At 38.3% G+C, this 22,745-nt stretch overlaps 1 protein-coding gene across 1 annotated transcript in view; it reads right to left on the minus strand.

The window, feature by feature from the left end:
* The window catches only part of snrka (SNF related kinase a), a 79,936-nt gene that overhangs the window by 11,961 nt on the left and 45,230 nt on the right, over positions 1 to 22,745 (minus strand). Inside the window, exons 4-5 of the mRNA XM_041793042.1 lie at positions 16,722 to 16,934; positions 10,511 to 10,645 (exon numbers count right to left, since the gene is read on the minus strand). Coding sequence (XP_041648976.1) covers positions 10,511 to 10,645; positions 16,722 to 16,934 — 348 coding nt within the window. The remainder of the gene's footprint in view (positions 1 to 10,510; positions 10,646 to 16,721; positions 16,935 to 22,745) is intronic.

The following is a 22,745-nucleotide window of genomic DNA, read 5'->3' on the forward strand; positions in this document are numbered from 1 at the left end:
TAAAAGGGATACACATGGCATGTGAGGTAAGCACATTTTTGCTCAAAAAACTGTTTTTTGCCTTTCAAAGTAAAATTTCTATGATCAAGGTTTTTTGATTGTTGTGTCTGAACAATTATAGACAAGTTTGAAAACACTTCACACATGTTTTAGCGCTTCAGTAGGCTACACAATGAGTCTATACAGTCAGCATGATGTTAGCTCTAAACTGCTGGATCATGCTAGCTTTTCAAAATGGTGGGGCTGGGGTGATTTGTGCCAAAGGGCCTGGGTTAAGTTGTGCCAGTGGCACACCCACAAACCCAGACCCACAGAAACACCTGAACCCTGACCCCCACACAACCAGACCCAAATACCCACAAATCCAGACCCACACATGCAGACCCACACACCCAGAGACACAAATCCCAGACCAGCAGACCTAGACCCTAACCCACACACCTTCTCACTCAGACCCACATACCCAGACACACATCAACACACCCACCCAAACAAATCCACACACCAAGACCTACACACCCAGCAAAGAAGGGTCAAGAACAGCTGGAGGAGTGAGGAGATGGGCATGACTCATCAGTGTTTGATTTGCCTGCCATTTGTTTAATTCAGCTAACACTGATTTCAGTTTTGAGTTTGTACTGTTATTAAAGAGCAGTTTATTCAGTTTTTAAGTGGCCTAAGTCACAATGGGATGTTCAGAAATTGGCCTAAATCACTTTATTCGTATATGTTATATAATTGACAGACAGCATTCTATGTATGTCAACAGGCATCTATTGCCAAAGCCTTTTGGCCTGAAATGATTCACAGATATCATATACTGTGTATTTAGGTTTTTTGTGTTTTCCCAAAAACTAGAAAATATGACTTATGCCATTAGCTTAATAGGGTGATGATATCTAAATAAACCCTAAATGATTATTTTTGTATCGAATTTGTCTTGCTTTTATATACCATTACAGTTTATGAGATTAAAATGGTCTGTTTTACGTCAATAATCTTCAGTAATCACTGGCACAATTTACCCCACCGTATTCTTCCCAAAGACCACTTTTTTTCCTAAAGTTATATTTCTTAAACAGTTTATTTCAGATCCAAAGTTATTGTTCCCAGGGATGCACCACATCCTGAAATACATGTACGTACTTAAGTTGGAGGCATTACTGTCATGGCCGAACTTTAAAGTCACTTTGAGTAAAAACTGGCACAACTCCCCCCACTCTCCCCTAAGCTGAATGATTCTAAAAATATTTAGAATTGCGATAATTTAGACTCATATCGCAAATGTAATGTGGATTGTATTGAGGGGAGTGATTGTTTTTTCATTCTTATTTTTAACCCTTAGAGCTCACAGCTATTTTTTTTAACATCGTGTCTTGCCTGGACTTTTTTTCTTAAAAACCTTGTAAAACATCGACCCTGTGGTGCACAGTCAAGCTCTATACATCCTTTTTTCTGAAAAAAAAAAAAACATTTTTTGACTTAAGGTTTTAAAAAATATCTATATACGTACGGTTAAATTCATTTGTGCCATTCGTCAAAGCAGTAGAGATGCAACTGGTCGACTACACCTCCCACAATGCATTGTGGTAAACAACATAGCGATGCCCTGGCAAAAAGCCGAAGTGATCGAAAATGGATTAAAAATGGATAAAAGATGCTTATTCTTGGATCTAACAATGTGGATTCAATCTGTAAAGACCCTGAAAAATCCCCAAAGTTCCGGGCTCGCTAGAACAGCATCCTTTAGGGCTATGGCGACATCGAGGATAGCAAACAAATGACAAGAAAATCAGCTTTCAGAGAAAAAATAGAGTAGGTGTCTGTATGACTTATGGTTCAAAGTTATCAACGTTTCAATAAACTGTGTCACTTCTTGTTATTTACAACAACACCGTCCTCAGAGACCCTGGAAAGTCAGCCAAGTTCAGGGCTCACTAGAAAATGTTCTATAAGAGCTACGAATGCATGGAGAACATGATTAGAAAGGCAAAACGGAGAGGTTTCAGATAAAAAAACAAAAAAACAAAAAAACAATTAAGTGTTTACGACTTACGGTTTAAACGCTACCAAGTGACTTATAAAGGGCTGTGCTTGCTCTAAGGGTTAATAAGAAAAAGATACAAAAATAAAAACAGTAAGATTTTTTTTGTTATCTGTCCAAGAAAAAAATGACGCTTGAATATTTGCATGAAGTCCAGTGCATGGTTTACATCTCTGCAGTCAAAACTGACCATTAAACCGGTATTACAACACACAATTTGGGTTTAAGAAATAGAGACCCTTCTGCTATTTGAAAATTACAGTGGGCTATATCACAATTAAATCAAATCTCAACTTATTCCCTTGGCTTGTTGATGTGAAAAAGCAAGAATTAAGGAGATGACAAGGTACCAGGAGTCTCAGACAGGACAATTCTCTTGATTTTCTTTCACTCTTCTGACTCAACAGAGTTTGTCAGCTTGTTTTGCAAGGTAGACATGGCTGTGCATTGATAAATCCACACTGACTACAGTCTACACAGAGTTAAAACTAAACGGCTCAAATGCATGAATACAAAGCTGTAACTGAGGTTTACAGGGCAGAGAATCAAATATTTCATGGAAGCAGTATGCACAGCAAGCCTGCAATGCGTTGCAATTTCTGATGCTCACGGACATGGAGTTACTCAGTAGAGATCTGGTGCATTTCCGACAACATATCCAACTTCATAATGCATTTGAAATGGCAAACATGAATATCACTGCAACTAGGAGAAAAGACTCTGTACAGCAAACACAGCTCCTTTAAGCATTTTTAAATAATTATGTCTGTGCAGGCCAAAGAGGTGAAAATATATGCAATTGGTGTTTTTTAAAAACATGATTTAAAAATATTTGATAAACAAAAAATAAATTCCCTCTGATAACATCTAATTTCTCTGAATGCCCACCCTCTTTGGGATGAAGACATAAATGAAAGGTTTACATTTTTCCATTCTATCAAAAATAAATAAAATGGATAATGCATCAATTTAGGGTCATGCTATGGAAAAGGTGTGGAAAAACATGGATGGGACCTGATAATATTTTAAAGAAGTTTTTGATTGCAAATAAAAAGAAAAACAGACCGTAGTGGATTTCCATAATTGAGATAAACAATAATAGTCATGGTTGACTTAAAAGTGCTAATTAAAATAATATTCTGTTTTCAGGTAGTTGTTAATCATGTGTAATGATTTCTAATCTTTATGTAGAAGAAGCTCCAGATTTATGGCTTCTTTTTTAAGAAGCATGCAGGTCCCTCGTGTTATGCACTGATGAAATCAGAATAGTGTATTAATTCAGTGTCCTGTGAAACAACACGTTCTGTTAAGGATCGGAGCAGTTCATTTTAAACTGACAGAGCTGAAACAAACCATGAGGCTGAGCGATTCCCAAGCAGCACACAAGACTCGAAAAACAATTAATCACATGAGAGGCATTGCTGTTAGCTTAACACATAGATGAATGCCTCACTGACTTGAGCTAACATCTGCATGGAGCATGTGTAACGCATACAAACACAGGCTAACTAAAACAAAACCCCCAAGAAGGCAGCTTATTCTGAAAGGACCGTTCCTTAGGAAAATATTTATATTTACAATGTTTTCATGAAATGCCTGAGTAAAAAAAACTTTAAATGACTGAACAGATCCTCCTTTCATCCTTGTACAATGAAAAAACAACTGAACGCTACAGCTGTGACCTGCTGCGGAGTGAAAGAACAAGTTTTAGCAAACATGACATCCACGCTGTTGCACTGTCATCAGACAGCGTAAACATGATTATAATTATACAAGCAGAATGTGTCTGCAGAGGTTAATCTTAATCCGTCTGATAGGGACCTTGCTGCTCCAACAGACAAAACCTGTGTTTAAGTATCATTTATAGAACTGATGAGTGCAGGTGTAAAAGCCTGAACCATCACAGTCTGGGTCATGGTTTGGTGTATGCAATCGTTTATATTAAATACATGTAAAGTGGAGAAAAAAGGCCCTCAAACATGGCAGTATCCACACCCCAGTCCAGGTAGGGATGATGCTCTTCTGTTTGCTAACCGCTCTTTAACAACAGCTCATACACGACAAAAAAAACACCAAATAGAAGAAGAGTGATATGTGGTAGTAAGATGACACTGTGAAGTTAGCAGATCCAACTGCTTCTTATCCTCCCTTCAGCTTATCCCTGCTGTTTTTATAAAGTTTCTAGGGCTGAAGACAGGACTGAAAGATATACTAGTATCATTTACAACTGTGGTGTCACAAGTGCAAGAGTGTTTGACGATGTGATGTTAGTCACATGATCTGAAGCATGTAATCCTGCCACTCCTGTGTTGTTTGATGCAAACCAAAAGTGCAAGATTTTTTTTTTTGACATCAGTAGTGAAAGAACTGACCGCTTTGCTCACAGTCAGTGTGTCCCCTGTATATGAGAAGGCTAAAGGTAATGCTATTCCCCTCACAGACACACTGTTATGATGCTGGAGGCAGACACTGAACGCAGGTTATTATTTATGTTACAACTCCAGGTCAATACTGCAGTATGGGAGAGTCACAGCAGGCAGCTAAACCGTCTTTTGTTTGATTAGAAGTTGCAGCCCAGGTGATAATACAGACCAAATGTAACTTTGACTGCCACTAGAAATGGTTGATGATGATCACATATCTCAAAACCAAGCAACAAGCTTATCGGTAACATTTAACCAATGAGGAAATCTCATGATTTAATTATAATTATCAGGCCAATGTTTTAAACTGATTCAGTATCACGATACATCATGATTTATCCAATACTTCCCCCACTCCTATATTACTGCACGTAGCTACTTTCTTTTCTCTAATGTCAATGTTAATTTCTTTTACAAAAACAGCATTTTTGTTATATTATTTAACTAAATATTGAATAATATTAAGAAAAGATGTATTCAATAATGTTGTTTTCTCTTGTTTCCAAGTAAAAGGTTTGCATGAAAAATAAAAGCTATTAGAAAATCATTATTAAATCAACTGGGAAGTTTTATTTATTACACTGACATTATGCTGTCATAATCATGACACGACACCTGTCATTAACATGAATAGGGCTTCATGAATGTTGCCATTAAGTGTCATTAAGTGTCATTTGCTAAATTATGACACCTTTACCACAAAGTTGACATTTTTTTGTCATGATAACTCGACATTGCGGTAAAGGTGTCATAGTTTAGCGAATTACACTCAATGACCTTTAATGGCAACATTCATGTAGCCCTATTCATGTTAATGACAGATGTCATGTCATGGTTATGGCAGCATGCCAGTCTTATGAATAAAACTTCAAGTAAAGTGTTACCAATAACTGTAATATCTGAAAGTATAAATTAAGGTTTAGTTGGTTTTCTCCCTTGTTCTAAAACGTTTTAATAACCACCATCACATATTGAAATTAAACACCTTCATCATATCTTTCTCTCTTTTCTTCTCACACTCTAACACATCTTTTTAATGAGCGATTAACTTCATATCCCCATTATAAGATTTCAAATAGAGCTGAAACTGTGACCACTGGCCTGTGATTAAAAAGAATTTTAAACTGACCCAAAACTAACACAACTTTAAAGAAGACATATTATACTGGTTTTCAAGAAGTTTAAATAAGTCTTACAGGCCCCTAGAACATGTCTGTGAAATTTCTTGGCGAAACTCCACTTTGATCCAGTATTTTAGTCTGTCTCAAAAACCCTCTATATATGCTCTACTAAGAACAGGCTGTTGTCCAGTGCTTGTAGCTTTAATGCAAATGACTTATGTGATTACGACCCCCTCCATTGCTCTCCGACGGCCCCACCTGCCATTTCCTATGTAAGGACGGCTTCACCGTAACTTGGCAACCAGGGTACCGTGAGGAAAAATGGCTGCGGGACAACAGCAACAACTTACTGGCTACATGTTTGACCCAGAGTCAGACCAAGACGCAGAAGAAGAGACTCCTGAAGAAATAGAGACGCAACTAAACCGGGACGTTTCTGAATGGTTGGTAGTTAGGTTTGTTACTTCAACTATTATTATTTTTTCTGTAAACAAAGTAAAGCACGTAATGTATTATGTAGTGTCAGGCTCTCTAATGGGGACGACGACGTCGTGTTTGGTATAGGCCTGCTATCTTTTGATGGGAATGGCTGTCGTTAGTCCTGCTCTGTAATGCACGTTTTCTCTGGCGTTCTCCCCAGAGTTGTTGCAGAGTACAAAATGCCTCAGTAAATACAAATACTTCATGAGCATTCTTACTCAACAGCCTTTTTTTCATTTCTGCCTGAAACTTTTGCTCACTACTGTATGTATGCGAGAGTTGGTATTTTTTTACCAGCTGTAGTTTTCCACTAGGCCATGCAGAAGTTGCCTTACAACACTGCAACACCTTCAGTATTGTTAAAAAGTAAATACATCACATAAATATTATGTACTGTACATTGGTGACAGCCAGCGTTGTTAAATAAACTTTGTCTTCAAAAAGCAATGCAGAAATTCCCTCCCGTCATAGTACTCCTTGAAGTATTGTTTGTTATACATTTAATAAAGCATACACACTGTTGGCACGTTGCTAGGGTGACTTTGATTGTGTGAGGATTGTGGTAAACCAATCACAATGGGCTCGTAGTTCATTTATATTCCATGCAGTTTGAAGGGACATTCTCTCCACAAAACCGTGAACCCATGTGTGTCAGTGTTAATTTTGGCAGCTATTTTTAATTCTAGTCGTAGTTTTAGTCTTTAAATGAAACGCATTGTAGTTTTAGTCACATTTTAGTCATTTCTACCCATTTAGTTTTAGTCTAGTTTTAGTCGGCGAAAACTCAAAAACATTTTAGTCTAGTTTTAGTCAATAAAAAGTCCTCACATTTTAGTGTTTACTTTTAGTCCAAGCATTTATTTTCTTGCCTAAATCTGGTACCAATTCATGGTAGTGTGTTCTCTGCTCTCTGCAAAACCTGCAGTCCCTGCTTTCTACAGCTGAGAGGCAGAATAGCTACAGATGCATGGCTCTTGACAGATTGAGAAATATCACAGATTTTGAATGTCTGACAAAAACTACATTACATTTTAGTCTAGTTCTAGTAATCTTGATGAAAACTAAATGTAGTTTTTGTCAGTTTTAGTCATCACAGATTTATTTTTGTTAGTCTAAGTCTCATTTTTGTCGTGGAAAAAAAAGGCTGTCAACAAACATTTTTAGTCAAAGTTTTAGTCAAGGAAATTAACACTGGTATGTGCGCAAAAAGTAAAAGCTACTGGCTTTCTCTTAACAACTATGACCACACATTTCATGGATATGATAAAGTGTTCCTAAAGATATGAATCTGATTGTGCCTTTAATTTGGACGTTTCTTTAAGCCTTAGTTATTATTCATTTCTTTGTTGCTTTTTGTTTTGGATAATTTTGTTTTTCCTTTTGTTAGTTCAATAACATACAGGCTAAACCACATCACATGGAGCTCTCCACGACACTAGAAGAAGAAACTGTAGCTCGCTCTACCTTCAGTTTAAAATAAATTACCCTAAAACTGAGGTACGGACTAGACTGTGACCTCTGTGAACCATTACAGCCCTGGTGATGAGCGATCTGGTTTTTGGGATGTGGGTATGCTTGTGTGTTTTGCAGGTCTGGCAGTGTACCAGCTCCTGGTATGTGGGTCAGTCCCAGCTTTTGAGTCGAGGTCTCCCTTAAACACATTAGTCTTTATCTAGTTGACTTGGATCACAGCGCAGGAGGCTGTAATTTCTTTCAGCATGCAGTAGTAACTGCAGGGTGCAGGCTGCCTCACTAAAGAGGGAGGTGGAAGCCACTCATGATCTCATGACTTCCTGTTTAAGATTTCAGGTAGTTTTGAGTGCATTGATGCAGGTACCACCTAAACATCAGCTCATGTACAGTGTTTCCACAGGACACTGTTGCTATTTACTAGCCGTCTATGCAACAATGTGTGCTGTCTCGTTTTGTCATTTATCTCCAATGAGCAGCACTGTGTTGCCTTTGCTAAGTACTTCCTTTAATATCGAGATAATTTCACTCTCAAGCCCTTCTGTTCTTGGCATGGTTTCAAGAATAAAAATAAACCTTGGCTTTAAAAAATGTTTGCCAGCATGCTTTATTTTGGCTCATTTAAAGGTTTTCTTGGAGTAAAAACATCCTCTGAGGAGCAGAGAGAGGAATGTGGTGGGAACGGTGCCAACTGTCCTGCTGAAGTCTTTTCACTTCCTTATTTGTTCCTCTTTTCTGTCGCTCCTCCTTTTATGTCTGTGCACTCTTCAGCTCTCCACTTCCTTTTAGAAGGAGCAATGTTTGCAAGGCAGCAAAGAGGAAATACTTCAAAAGCTTGAGGAGTAAACCTGCAGCTTTCTGGGTTTCAACTCTTACCTGGAAGTCAACCTTTCCTTGCTTTCTGTTTCAAAAAAAAAATGGGAAGAATTAAAAAAGGTTGATTTAAGTTAGACAAGTTATGAATGTCTAAAAATGTTAAGATGTGTTGAGGCCTTCAATGGAATGCTATTTTCTCACTGCACAACTCTATACAAAATCAATGCAATTTTTCAAATCCTACAAATTTGCATCTTGCATGTAATTACAGTCTTTTATTACTGTAGCAAACTAGATTTTAAGCTGAGCATTGTCTTAGATGAAGTAAATGTGACTATGGATGGAGAGAGATGGACAGGAGAAATCAGAGAAACCCTGGCACCTATTCTAGCAAGCCAGCCATCAAACCATGAACTTACACTCGAGTAGCTGGCAGCATACGTGAAATTAAACTACAAACAGTTCCTCTCAAAGGTGATGAAAATTAATTAGACTAACATAACCTTGTTATGCAAGTCTCTTGATATCGCTATGCACGCTCTGTTCTCCACAGTGTAGTACAGTTAAGGCAGTTAACAACTTATGCCGTCCACCTTAACTACTGTTGTAGAGGAAGAACAAACACGAAATGATTAAAAACCCTGGGTGTCATAATGTGAAATCCAGCAGCAACATCTGCTGATTATGTCAACTATTCCTCTGGGGAAAATCTTTTTATTGAGATAGTTTCTTCATCTCCACTATGATTGGTGGAGATTCGACCTCTATCAGCTTAGCTACTATTAGACCTTCTTCTTGTTTACTGCACAATTTAGCAAGCAGATAACCAGCTGTGCATATATGACAGAAACTTAAAAATGTAGACATCTTTTCATCTCTGTAAATTTTGTTCAATATCTACCTTTAGTACAAATGTGACTCACACTCTTCCTCTAAGTTATAGTAATGAAAAAGGGTAGATAACATCTCAGCTTCTGCTATACTAAATATTTATGCATCTGTGTCATTTTGTCAAATTCAAGTCTGTATAATTTCAGCTGTTTTAACATGTTTACATGGATTTTAAATGTCCATTTTTAGTCAAACTGGCTCAACAAATCCACTTTTCTTACTGTAAATGTACCAAGTGTCAATGGCCCACCAATGGCTGACTAAACCCCAATAGAGGCTTGGAGCAGTTCTTTTCAAAACCATGCGTCATGCATAAATATTTCCTGTCAGCTTTGTCTTAAACAGGAAGCACACACAGAGACAACAGACCAGGGACGTACCACTACAAGTGTCGGGTATCATGCCAATACTATTCATAAGTATTAGGGATGTACAATATTGAATTTACTATCTGATATGCAGCCTTTTACAAAGTAGTTCTAGCCAATACTGATACCTATATCTAAATGTAGTTCAAACTTTAGTCCTTGATACACAATTTTAAGTTTGAGGATGAACTAATTAACACATTTTAGAACTTAAAACAGACTTTGAAGTGTAAGTAGGTCTGTTGGTCCAGCCTGTAATTACATTAACTCATTCGTCCCTATCACCAGTGATATGGGCAGACTTTACAGATTTTTATAGTCTACATACATTTTTTTTTATTCTGTCTTTCTTTTGTTTTCTTTCCTACTTGAAACCAACAAGTTACCCACTACCTCCACTTAACTGGGGGGTAAACTATAACCAACAGAACAGAAATGACTATTTTAAACACACAAGTAAGAAGCAAAACAAAAACTATGTCCTTTACAGAATGAAGAAACCTAAAGGCCCGGTCTTAAAGTGTTGATTTTTTAAAAAACCTTCCCTCTCCCCTTTCCTCCGCTGAGCCCAGCAGCTGGATGCCCAGTGAACCCACAAATGGAAATGAAACCTTTGGAGATGTAACACAGTCTTAGGTAACAATGGCAGAGCAGCGCAAAGTGGAGCAAGACAGGCAGCAGTGTGAGCCAGTGGAGCGAGATAGGTCAATTACCCTCTTCTCTGCTCATATTATGACTCACATAGTCATTATGATGATGAGCAGTGATTTTTCTAACTCACGCTCTGTTTTAAGAAAATCGTTCTGCACAGGCCACAGCACATCACATTTTCATGCTGTGTCACAGCATGCTGCTAGGCAAGGACAGTGTTTCTGCAGGGTTGGGTTGTTTCTTTACCTGAAGTGTGCCTTAATGTTGCTGGGGCTGGACGAGCGTGTCTGGACCTCCTTCTCCTGCTTCTCCCTCAGGATCCTCTCAGCTAGAAGGTAGTAAGTGGCTGTAATGTGGTTGTATTTGTTGGTCTCCAGAGCTCTGGAATAAAAACACAGATGAACACATAAGGAACAAATAGAAAGGGGAAGCATATGATGAAGAAAATCAGACTTTAAAACGGATAAACAAGGTTGAAGACAAAACAAGCAGAAGTTATATAGTGGCAACATGATTATAATAAATACATCACAGATTTTTTTCAAAAAATAAACCATAACCTTAAGGCTTTCTGTGTTTACCTCCCATCTGGTATAAATATTCAAAATGTCACAAAAAATAAACATGTCAAAATTCTCAGCAAACAGGTAGTCACTATTTTGTTCACTTTCAGAAAAAAAACTAGATTAGGAAAAGCTACTAATTAGCATTAGTATTACAGTTAATTCTAGGCTGGAATTAAAGGCTCTTTTATGCATGTTGTGTACAGAGTTTTCACAAATGTAGCTGTGCAAAGCTCATTAGCCCTTCAGCTACCTCTTAAACCAATTCTTGCATGAAAACCCTGGTCAGCCGGGCAGTGGTGCTCGTCTACATGTGCTGCAGACAATACTGACGGTACTGCTAATAAGGGAGTTGGAGTGTACTCTGCTGAACATGACAAAACACTGCAAAAAACGTGACAAACAGAAAGAGACAGGGCAGAGCGGCCATACCTACCACCCAAGTTCAGCATCTTTCTATGGGAAACAATGAAATAAGTATTTTTCTTTCTCTAAGAAGAAAAATAGCACTATAAAGGCAACTAACAGGAGTCAAAGGGTATATTGGTTGGATTTATGGTTGTGCCAATGTTTTCAAAGACATGATATCTGTTCATTTTAGAATACAGATAGTTATTGGCTTTATGGCCATGAAAAGTAGTTAAGTTATGAAAGAATAAACAGTCATATTTTTAACCCAAAGCTGCTGCTAGCGAGAGAGAAGGAGACAGCATGCAACAGTGGGTGATCAAGGAAGACTAAATAGGAAGAGGACTCGCCACTGGTGACAAACAATACAGAAAAATAAGATATTTTCTGATTGCTTCACAGGGGTTACACTTTAAGAATCTACAAAAATGTTGACACTTTTTCACAAATTTGCAGAAAGGTGAAGGAATTTCTTTAAATGTGGCTAAAGCTGGCCACACACTAGATGATTTTCTTATCTATAAGATTTTAAAATGTGGGAGACCACAGACATAAGAACAGTTTAAAACAATTTTTCATGTTATAAACCTCTGAGTGCACACACTCGACAATTTGGCAAGACTGTGAGAGCGCATGGCTGTTAACCTGACGACGACTTCACAGGGAAGATTCCCAACACAAAAGATCTCATAGAATCTTGCCTGATTAAACCTGACTTGGGAAGAAAAACAAACATGGAGGGCTATTAAATCTTCAAATTAAAGTACTGTTGTGTTGATGTTTGTTTGCCGTTAAAGTACATGACATCTGGTTGGTGATGCTACCTAGTCTGGTCGTTTTCACTGGTTTTTGTCTGTATTCTATCAGATACAGGCTGACTGGGCATCATAAATATTAAATGTTTTTGATATTTAGCTTAAAATTTCATGCTTTTTGCATGATGCTTCTCCCTGCCACCCCAGTAACTGCCCTCCTTCCCTGGTGGACAAATAATATTTGTAGTGTCCCTTTATTATCTCTATTTAAGTTTTCATAAGTCCTGGCCTGCAGACTTTATACAGTGAGCTTAACATCACTATCAGTCACTGCAAAAACTCTATTCATCCATCCATCCATCCATCCATCTCATTTGCTTATCCAGAGCCTAAGCAAGTCCACCCAGACGTCCCTTTCCCCAGTGACACTTTCCAACTCCTGCTGGGGGATCCCGAGGCGTTCCCAGACCAGACAGGATATGTAGTCCCTCCAGTGCATTCTGGGTATTCCCTGAGGTCTCCTCCCAGCGGGACGTGCCAGAACACTTCCACTGGGAGGTGACCAGGAGGCATCCTGATCAGATGCCCAAACCACCTCAACTGGCTCCTTTCGATGAGAAGGAGTAGCGGCTCTACTTCTAGCTCCCTCTGGATGTCTGAACTCCTTATCCTATCTCTAAGGCTGAGCCCAGCCACCCTCCGGAGGAAACTCATTTCACTCTTTCGGTCATTACCCAGAGTTCATGATTATAGGTGAGGGTTGGCAGTTAGATCGACCAGTAAATTGAGAGTTTTGCAGATTGGCTCAGCTCCCTCATTAAAACAACAGTCCAGCACAACGCCTTTAGTACTCCCGATGCTGCACCAGTCCGCCTGCATAAACTCCTTCCAGATTATCAGTGGTTATTCATAAGAATTTTCATTTTGAGTTTCATTTATTTCAGGAAAAGCTAATCCATGTTCAAATGTCAAAGCTAGAAAATGAACATTCTGTTTATGGTTAAGAACTTAAATAATTATGGTTGTGGAGAGGGAGAATGTGTTATTTTTCTATCAAAATGAAATAAAGATAGAATAACTCTATTGGAATAGCTCTATTCAACAAAGGCCTCTTCTTGTATTGCCATTTTGTCTTTCCGGAAACAATAGGAGAGTATCAATTGTGGAGTTATTAAGGACTTGGATCAATAAGAAGTATCATCTTGAGTAGCATTATCAATTAAAATCAATCATCCATATTCCTAGTTGTGATAAAATGGTGCTTGCTCATGTTATAGTTTGTCTAAAGTAATGTACATCTGATAGTTAAAACATCAGAAGTAAATAATCTGGAAAGAAGGGAACAACAAGAGCAAGTGCCACAAACTTCCTTTAGTCTAACAGAGGTGCTGCCATGCAGTGCTAGAGGAAATAAAAAGGGTGTATAGAAGCATCAAGTTTAACTGAAGGAATCAGTTTATACATGTTCAGTCTTGATGAGTTTCGATAGCGTTAGCATGACATTAGTGAAGGTTTTCTTGTCATGGCAGCTGTCATTACAAGACAAGTCCCATTAAAATTATAAATATGACATCAGGATGCTGGAGTTATATTAGGCTGGTATGGAAAATCTCCATTAATACTGGAAGATGCTTCATAACCAGACTGCACTGACTCATAATTACAGTGATAGCAAAGCCTATAAGTAGATAATTACTGCCTATTAGAGGAAACAACTAATGTTCTCCTGATGTCCTGTGTGAGTTTATGTGTGTTGTCACTGTAATAAAGGGAAAGCAAATCCATGTGGCAGCAGAAATAGACACCAGTGAGGGTTAAACCGGTATATCACCAGCCCCTATGTCCACGCCACTCTCTGACATAACAGTTTCTCTGTCTCTGTTATCTCATGAGCTTACACAGACACAGTGGATCATAGTATCTATAGAACAGACGCACATGTATGGCCATCTGTCAGCGTATAAGCTCACACAAACGCTCCCTATTCATGTGCACACAGAAATATGATGGCAGATGTGTGGTGGTGCTGTAGCTATGAAAGGAGGAGAGGTGTGAAGGGACCAAATGGAGAAAGTGAGCGTCTAAAGTGTTATACACACTGTGCATATCTGTTTAGATCCAATAAAAGAGATAAGGGTGAAACGTGAAATGAGGATGGTGGGAACAAGTGTGAACTAGGAGCCATGAATCTGAATTAAACAGCAGTTTTATACATTTATCCGCCTTTTCTCAGCACGCTGCAGCACAGCAGGTTTTCTCTCACAGCTGCAGGGAAAAGACGTTCCTTCAAGTTTACATTTGTCTGCACGATTCACGAGTTGTGTGCATTTTCTCATGTCTGCTCTCACGTCAGCAAAGTGAACTTAAAGAGAAACAGGTTGAATCACATTTTATGGAGGCACAGACTGAAACAGCATGACTGCGATCATAATAACTGCATGTGCCTGCATGCACACTGTCTACATAGTTTTTAACCATAAATGTATGTTTTCTTTATTACAGCTGGATTACTAGAATACCACTGTTTGGAGATTTTGTACTGAAGATTTAAAACACTGATTACTGCTGAAGGAAAGGTTTTAACACAAAGTTGTCCTGAATAGTAACAAAGATAATTTTTTCCATACAGAGATGAATGTTGACTCGTGCATTTATTTTTAAACCTTTGATATTTTTGAGTGATTTGCCCTCTTGATCTCTTGATATACAGCAAGATTAAGGTCATCTATAAATCATGTGTAAATAGAGATTTGATCTTTAACTGACCCTTTGCCAGCTCTCTGATTGGCCTGCTGTGCAGAATAATTAATCTAATAGTCTTCTCTTATTACTACTTACTTACAGTAGGACAAAGTTGGCCAGGGTCAAATCTTTATTGTGCATCATTATGATGTTGTGACTTTTATTTTGGTACTTAAAAGGGCTGAACAGTTTGCGAAAAATAATCTAATTGCAATATGTTCCCCCAATATTGCAATTGCAATTTAATAAGCAATTATTTTAGGTTCCTCATCTTATATATTCTTTTAGAAAGACAAGAAATACATTATTCTTTTTTATAACCTAAACAATATTAGATAGAATATACTGGGGCAAAACGATGTAAAAGAAATATCTAATTGCAATTATTTTTGCTCATTTGATATCAATTGCTGCATTGAAGAGGATGATCAATTTTATGTCAATCTCATTTTAAATAAGAAAAATATATTCACTGGTCAAACAAGGATTTTTGTACTAAAAAACGTGAATGTTTGCATAATGTGCATAAAATCTCTGCTGCAAAAAGCTATGAAACTGGTATTCTGACACATTTCAAGTTAAAGAAACGTTGCCACTTTTGCAATTTGTAAATTTCAGCAGGCCATATTGCAATTTAAACAAATTTGCGATTAACTGCCCAGCCCTAGTACTTAAACATGTGTAAAAGGTATGGCTGTCTTGCCCTACTAGTGTTTTTGCCCTACCCATTTCCTAAACTTAAGGATGATTTTAAAAATGCCTTCTTTGGATTGGTCTTGGCAGATGGCCATTTGGCCATTTGTCGTTTGTCAGAGAATGACCAAACCAATCGTTGTGATTTAAGGATTTGGCTGTGGCAGTGGCACACACTGACACTGAATGTCTTGTTACTCCAATTGGCCTGTAGTGAATGTGACAGAACCTTCATTCAGTCATCTTCTGAATTACTTTTGACAGGTTCTGTGCCTCTTAAAAAAAAAAAAAAAAAAAAAAAATCATTTAAAGCAGTGGCTCTCAACTGGTCCAGCCTCAGGACCCACCAGTCTGTCTTATGACAGATTGTGGCCCGAGTAAAAAAAAAACAAACAAAAAAAACAAAGCATGTTTAGATAATTAAATATGTTGCAGTTTGGAGCATGATTGGACCAAAACACCTGTAAAAAAATAGAAAAGAGACAAAAAAGACCAATTTTAAAACCTCTTTCCCCATCATTATGTGTCAATTTTTGCTTTCCAGCTTCCATTTTTGCCAAAATTACTTCATTATCATGGGAAAAAGTAGTTATTTATTGCAAGAAGAAGAGATAAATTAGTTGAAATAAAAATCAAACATTTAAATTTACCCAATTTCACAGTAAAACAAGGTAAAATAAAAGGTATCGGTGCATGTCCAATAAGGACTTCAGGACATTTTTTTTCCGGACACCTAGATGCAATCCAATGAAAGCTGCTCCGCGTCCCACCAGCTGAGAACCACTGATTTAAGGGATGTTGCACAGATTAATGTGTAATATATCACATGCAAAAGGTATCTGACACAGCCTAACTAGCAGTGTCCTTGATTATTTGTAAATCAATGTAGATGTGTTTTGCAGTAAAATACTAAGGCAACCACGGACACCCAAAAGAAAACATTTCAGTGATTATTACTAGAAGTTTTCTTTCCTTTGGCTAATTGAGGTCTCCTTGTACTTAAAACAAGAGCAGGTGAAAGACAATTTAAAAATAAATAAATGGACATGTCTATTGTAAATGGACAGTTACAGTTTGCTTTAGGACCAAAATATCTTCGTTGTTTCCCTTTAAAAAAATTAAAGCGAGACAAACTAGATGCACACCAAGGCAATTAAATGTTACTGTGTATTGCTAACCAAGTAAAACAGCTAACTATGTGTACCAACAGAACATTTCAGAATACTTAAAGCATGTCCCTTAGCTCCATACTCCAGTTTGTACCAAATACAGAAGGACAGATACTACACCACTTACTCGACTATGGCCTCTCGGTCAGCGATGTCTCCTAGTACCATGCGCTGGATGATGCTGTTGTGTTCCTCCTCTGACAGATTCTTGTGGGAAACCAGGGGAGTGTTGTACTTGGTGGCTGGAGACGGGTCAACCCCCTGCAGCCAGGCGTGGGTCTCAATCTCCTCTAGAGAGGCCCGTCGCTTAGGATCTCTCTGAAGCATTCGATCTATAAGACTGAGGTCATAAACAGACAGGAGAAACAGAAAGGACAAAAAGTAAGCAAACGTGTATCACTTTATGACTCTATTGTGACTTAGCTTTGTTTTCTTGATAGGAGCATGAATGCACATTTGGCTGTGGCTGCTTCATGAATAGCTCCTGAAGAGAGCTGCATCTTGTTTAAAGAAATTTATTGTACAGAATAAAATGTCGGTTTTTATATTCCTCTGATTTGATGCCACCAAGTTAGTCTCTTTGCAGCTGGTGTATTGTGAAACTGGCAGTGCTTGATACTTATTCCAACAGACTGCATGCCTCTGCTTGAGAGCTACTGATTTAGTTGCCATGAACTTTGAACAGGACACTTACTGTTAACTATTCATCTGCCATGATGGCTTTCCCGCATTATGAGTGTTGGTTTGGCATGTCGGCTGTGTATGTCCTAAAAAATTAATTCAATGTGAATGCACGACCAGAAAGAGAGAAGGAACCGGGCATGTGGATGGACAGTCATTGCAGACAGAAAGTTATGAAGAGCTGATAGACCAAAGTCCAAACTAATCCCCATCTGTGCTGTGTTATTGCTAATGCACATGTTTCATATCTCAGTCAAACTAACCAGGACAGATAAATTCTGTTTCAGAGATCAACGCAGAAACAACTCCATATAGAGAGGGTTTCAGTTCCAAAAAGTAACCTGACAAGGAGCACATTTTTTAATAAGCATTTCACTTTTTTTTTTTCCAAGACTTATTTCTGGGCTTTTCGTGCCTTTATTTGATAGGAGGAGGACAGTGGACAGAGTCAGAAACGGGAGAGAGTGGGGAGAGACATGCGGCGAAGGGCCACAGGCCGGACTCAAAACCGGGCCACCCATGCGCATGGGTAGCGCTGTAGACCGCTAGGCCATCTGCGTGCCCAAGCATTTCATTTTTATAAAAAGCTAACACACCTTGCTGAAACTACCTGTTCCTGAGAAGAGCTCTAATGCCACTATGAGCTCTGGGAGCTCATGGAAACCCAAACAGCTATTTCAGGGATATCAAATTTAATCACAGCAGGGGCCGAATTATAAATTTGGGTCCAACCTGAGGGCCGAACAGGATCGAACAGGGTCAACATCTAACAGTCAACCTCATTTTCACCAGCAATGAGTTACGGTGGAAAACACCTGAGCATTTGAAATATAAAAGAAATTGTTGTTAAAATTCAAATATAGGAGATAAAAATTTGAAATCATGAGTTTTAAAGGTCAAAATATGAGATAAATTCAAAATCATGGTTAAAACTATTAAAGCATGAGAAAAAAATTTGAGTCTTAAAGGTCAAAATAATTTTTCAAATCTTAAATTGAGGATCTAAAAGGTCAAATTATGAGATAAAAGTCAAATTAGGGAGTTAAAAAGGTCAAAATGGGAGAAAAAAATTAAAATCACAAGTTCAAAAGGTCAGAATATTACGTAAAATTTTAAAATTGAGGATCTGAAAGGTAAGAAAAACAAGAAAAAAAAAGTTAAAACTGTGAATTGAAAATGTCTACATATAACATAAAAATCAAAAACCATAACTTTGTGTCATTAATGTGAGGTTCAAATAAAGAATACTAAAGGAAAACAAATGCATTTTCCTACATTCCTGACATTTTTCTAATTAAATTAACTTTTACTTTTTTTCATTTTTATAACCTAACAAGGATATTTTAAATCATCAAGGTTAGATTACATTTTTAAACTAGAGGAAATCTGCCAACCTCAAACCAGTGGGCCAGTTATAAAAAATTAAGATATGATCTGGTGGGCCAGGCATAACTGTACCACAGGCCAGATTTGGCCCCCGGGCCTCGAGTTTGACACCCCTGGGCTATTTACTTTTAAGTCCTTGACTCAAGCAATAACTGAATTTAATCCAATGACAGGAGGTCTACTAAATGCAGCTTGATTTTGATGACACTGTTTGCAAGCAGGGAAAGAGAGGGCTCTGTCTGACTACTTTTCAGGTGCTGGAAAGGTCTCCACCTGCTCCACCAGCTGACCCCTTCAGCCAGAGGGAACAGGCCTGTCAGGACCATGATGTCAGAACAGCTGATGAGTGACCTGTGTGACTCAAGCACTCAGTCAAACCGCTCTTGTCCTGCCAGTGTTGAAGTGCTTCTTCAGTGATAAATGTTAGGGGCTGCTCACACTGGTCTTCACTGTTTTTTCCCCTCATATTTCAGTGTTGTCTTTCATTTTATAGTCAAGACAGTTGCCTTAAAAACACACCCTCACTACCTGAGCTAGTCCCTGGCCCTAAGCACCCAGAACTTTTGGTTCCTGGTAGTTCTCTTCAAGGAACTAAAGGGTTTCTGTAACCCAATGTTCTCAACATTTCCATCAGTTCTAAAGTCCCAGCATTATTATTCAAGTCTTACACCCTGATACAGCCAGGTTTCAGGAACACAAAGTAAACTAGATCAAAATTGCGATTTAAGCTGAAATTGCGTGGGATGCTGAGAGCTGAACTGTGGAAGAACTGCTGAAAATAGCCAAAAGCATAAAATAGCTGAAAATAGCATAAAAGTAGCTGAAAATGGCATTCAATAGCCGAAAAAAGGATAAAAATAGCTGAAAGTAGCCTAATAACGCTGAAAATAGCCTAAAAATAGCTGGAAATAGCATAAAAATAGCTGATTTTGGCCTAAAAGTAGCTGAAAATTGCATTCAATGGCTGAAAAAGCAAAGAAATAGCTGAAAAAAGCATAAAAATAGTTATACTTTACAAATTATAAAAGTTAGAAATGAGAAAAGTCATAGCAGTTGAATGACGAAGAAACTGAATTTTTAAAGTTCAAATGGTGACGATATGACAAAGTATGAAGGAGGAGATAGCCGGCTCAGAAGGAGAATAATAAACAAAAAGGCCAACGCAAATATCAATAGTGTAGATGCTCATAATCCCCACTAATCAATATGTTAATGCACAAACAGATCCTTTACTAATAAAGATTTACCCAGGATAAAATATTCAATAGAACAAATTAAACTGACATTTTTTAACTGTATTTGTGGTTTTAATCTCATTAACTTCATTGTAATGTACACCTTTTCTGATCTATATTTTGGAAGGTTCTGGGCCAGGAGACAGACACAGTCTTTATCATATACAATACATAATTACAATCTTATCAAACTGCTATGTGGGTTTTGTTTCAACCAGGTTGTCCGAAGCTTGCTTTAAATGGGTCAACCGGACTTGGATAAATTTACTCAAGAAGTTTGTCTCTCCTCTGAAGAGTTTCTTCAGGGCTAAAACTGACTGGGGCCAGAGAGAAATGTTTGAAACCATTAAAATGCTAATGGGTGGGTGTAAGACTCGTTAGGGGGGTTGTAGACCGTGTTACCAATCACAAATGTTCAGCACTGCAGTTCCACCCTGCATGGCTCCTGGGCCTTTAGAAAGTGTTATCTGCTGAGCAGAGACTCTTCAAGGGGTAGATTTTCAAACCCAGATCAAAATCTGAATTTAGATCCTGGTTCCTGCTATCAAAAGGCACAGTCCCTCACATAGTTCATAGTTCATGGGGAAAGTTCTGGCAATTAAAAAACACCTCTGGTACAGTGCTGGCCCAATTGAAGTGTATGCATGCAAGAGAAAATTAATCACTATATTGTTGAGACATGTTACTACAGTTTCTAGAAGGTATTAGATGGCCAAACATGTTTACATAACACTGGGCATGACATATTTGGCAAAGCTCCGATCCACATCGATTGTGCTGAACCAAAAACGGCTCTGGCCAATCAGTGATGTTTAAGGAGGACAAGGCAGTAGCTATGGGTTGGGTTTTGTTGTACTGTCAGCCAACAGCAATAGCTGCCGCAAGTGTAGATACATCCAAGCTAACTTGGATGTAGCAAATTTGAAGAACTGTACCACATTTCTGCATTATAAAGGAGCAAAGAGCCACACTGAAAGCTTTTCTTGCCAGAAAAGATGTTTTCACTCTCCTCCTGACTTGCTTCGGCATGAGTTTGTGATCAAACTGGTGGGGTTAAAATGTTCTGTAAGCTAATGCAGCTGCTGAAGTGATGAGCTTTAGAAAAGCAGCAGCTTTATCAGAAAAGTGCCCCATTTCTTTGAGAAGTCCTGCTCTTCCCAAATGCTTTGTATGGGAGGTTTCCCTATAAATGTGAAATATAAGTTACCCATGCAGTGGATATACGAAACAGTCGATCAAGCATGTGAGGCTAATATTTACATGTATTCAAAAAGTCCTGTGTTTCTTTCACTAACAAAACAATTCCACTTGTATGTATACACACTGAGTTTTGATAATGTTAGGCCCAGTGGCTGGCATAACTTCTCATATTGGCCCTCATACTGATGTGTAGAATTGTTGTGGGATACCAATACCTAAATGTCTTGTCCGAGAGGAAAAGATAAGGAACTCAACATATTTACAGCATATCTGCTGTCCTTGAAATCATTTGCTCAAGGCTCAGTAATATGTCTCACATCTCCCCGGTGGATCGCTCCTATTGTTGAGTTTCAGCTGTCTGCTGAGCCAGGATTTGTTGTTCAAGTGCAATCAAACCTATGTTTTTGGTATATTGTGGAGGAGCCAGAGAGAATCATTAGAAACATGTATAATGCACAACCCCAGTCTGTATCATACATCTGCTTTGACAGAGCAGAGGATACAAATTACAGCTGGTCAGCTTGAAGCTTAAAATCCACACACTGTTGAAAGCTGAGATTGCAATTTCAAAGGATTAGCTGGGATTCTGAAATCTAGTAAAAAGCTAAAATTAATACAAGAGAAAAGCATCACGCATCCATGAGTAAGCCATCTTTGTCATCTGCATAAAAAGGCAGACAGATATGGATTAACTGAGGTATGACATGTACAGACTATGAGACAGACTGGCAGGGAAATTATGAAAAAAATGCCTGATGAGGACGGTTTCCTTGATGGAATAATCTGTCCCATCCACAAATAAAAAATCAAAAATAAATGAACTACCCACTTGTGAAAATATGGCATTGACATTTTAAATCCATAATCATGTGGTCAATGAATATATCACTGTCCTTGGTTCATACTGTAAACATTTTTACTGAGTATTAACCCTGATACCAGTTTGTTTTTTTCAACTGCCAGATGAAGTAAAAGGAAACATGATATTTTACTGCAACATAAAATATTCCTTATAAATGTCATACCCAATATCTCACTTGAAAATGTATATCTGAAAACCTACTATATTAGTTACAATAAAGAATCTGCCTCACTAATTAGCAAACTAAATAAGCAGCCTTTCCTGACACAGGTATGAGAGCTAAACACAACCACAGGAATCCACCTACACCAAAATGAATCTGAGAAACATGTGCATCTCATGTTGGCTCAACTCCATCCATTTTTCCACCTCCATCCAGTCCCCAAGTGTGTCTGTGCTTAAGTGTGAGCAGACTAGGGAATGAAAGCTACAGACTCACAGACTGGGCAGAGCAGTGCTCTGCTGACTGACAGACATGCTGGGGATTAGTTGGGGCGAGCCCGGCTCCCCGAGGACCACAGGCAGCAGCAGCAGCAGCGGGATCAGCAGGAGCAGTGGAGAGGAGATAGAGGACGCAGGGAAGGCCTGACTATCAGCATAATGACGACTCACTGAAGGCTGCACTGTTTTGTTGGTTCAATAACCACACAGGCAATGTCACAAATTTCAGTTTCTTTTATGCATCATGCAGAAGTATGGACATAAAATGTACTATTGACCCCAGAGGCTGAACTGACAGCAGAGTAGAACAGACTGGTTCTCTAACTACCACTTCATACACTGTACT

Source organism: Cheilinus undulatus, linkage group 8 (assembly GCF_018320785.1).
Source record: "Cheilinus undulatus linkage group 8, ASM1832078v1, whole genome shotgun sequence".
Classification (NCBI taxonomy): domain Eukaryota; kingdom Metazoa; phylum Chordata; class Actinopteri; order Labriformes; family Labridae; genus Cheilinus; species Cheilinus undulatus.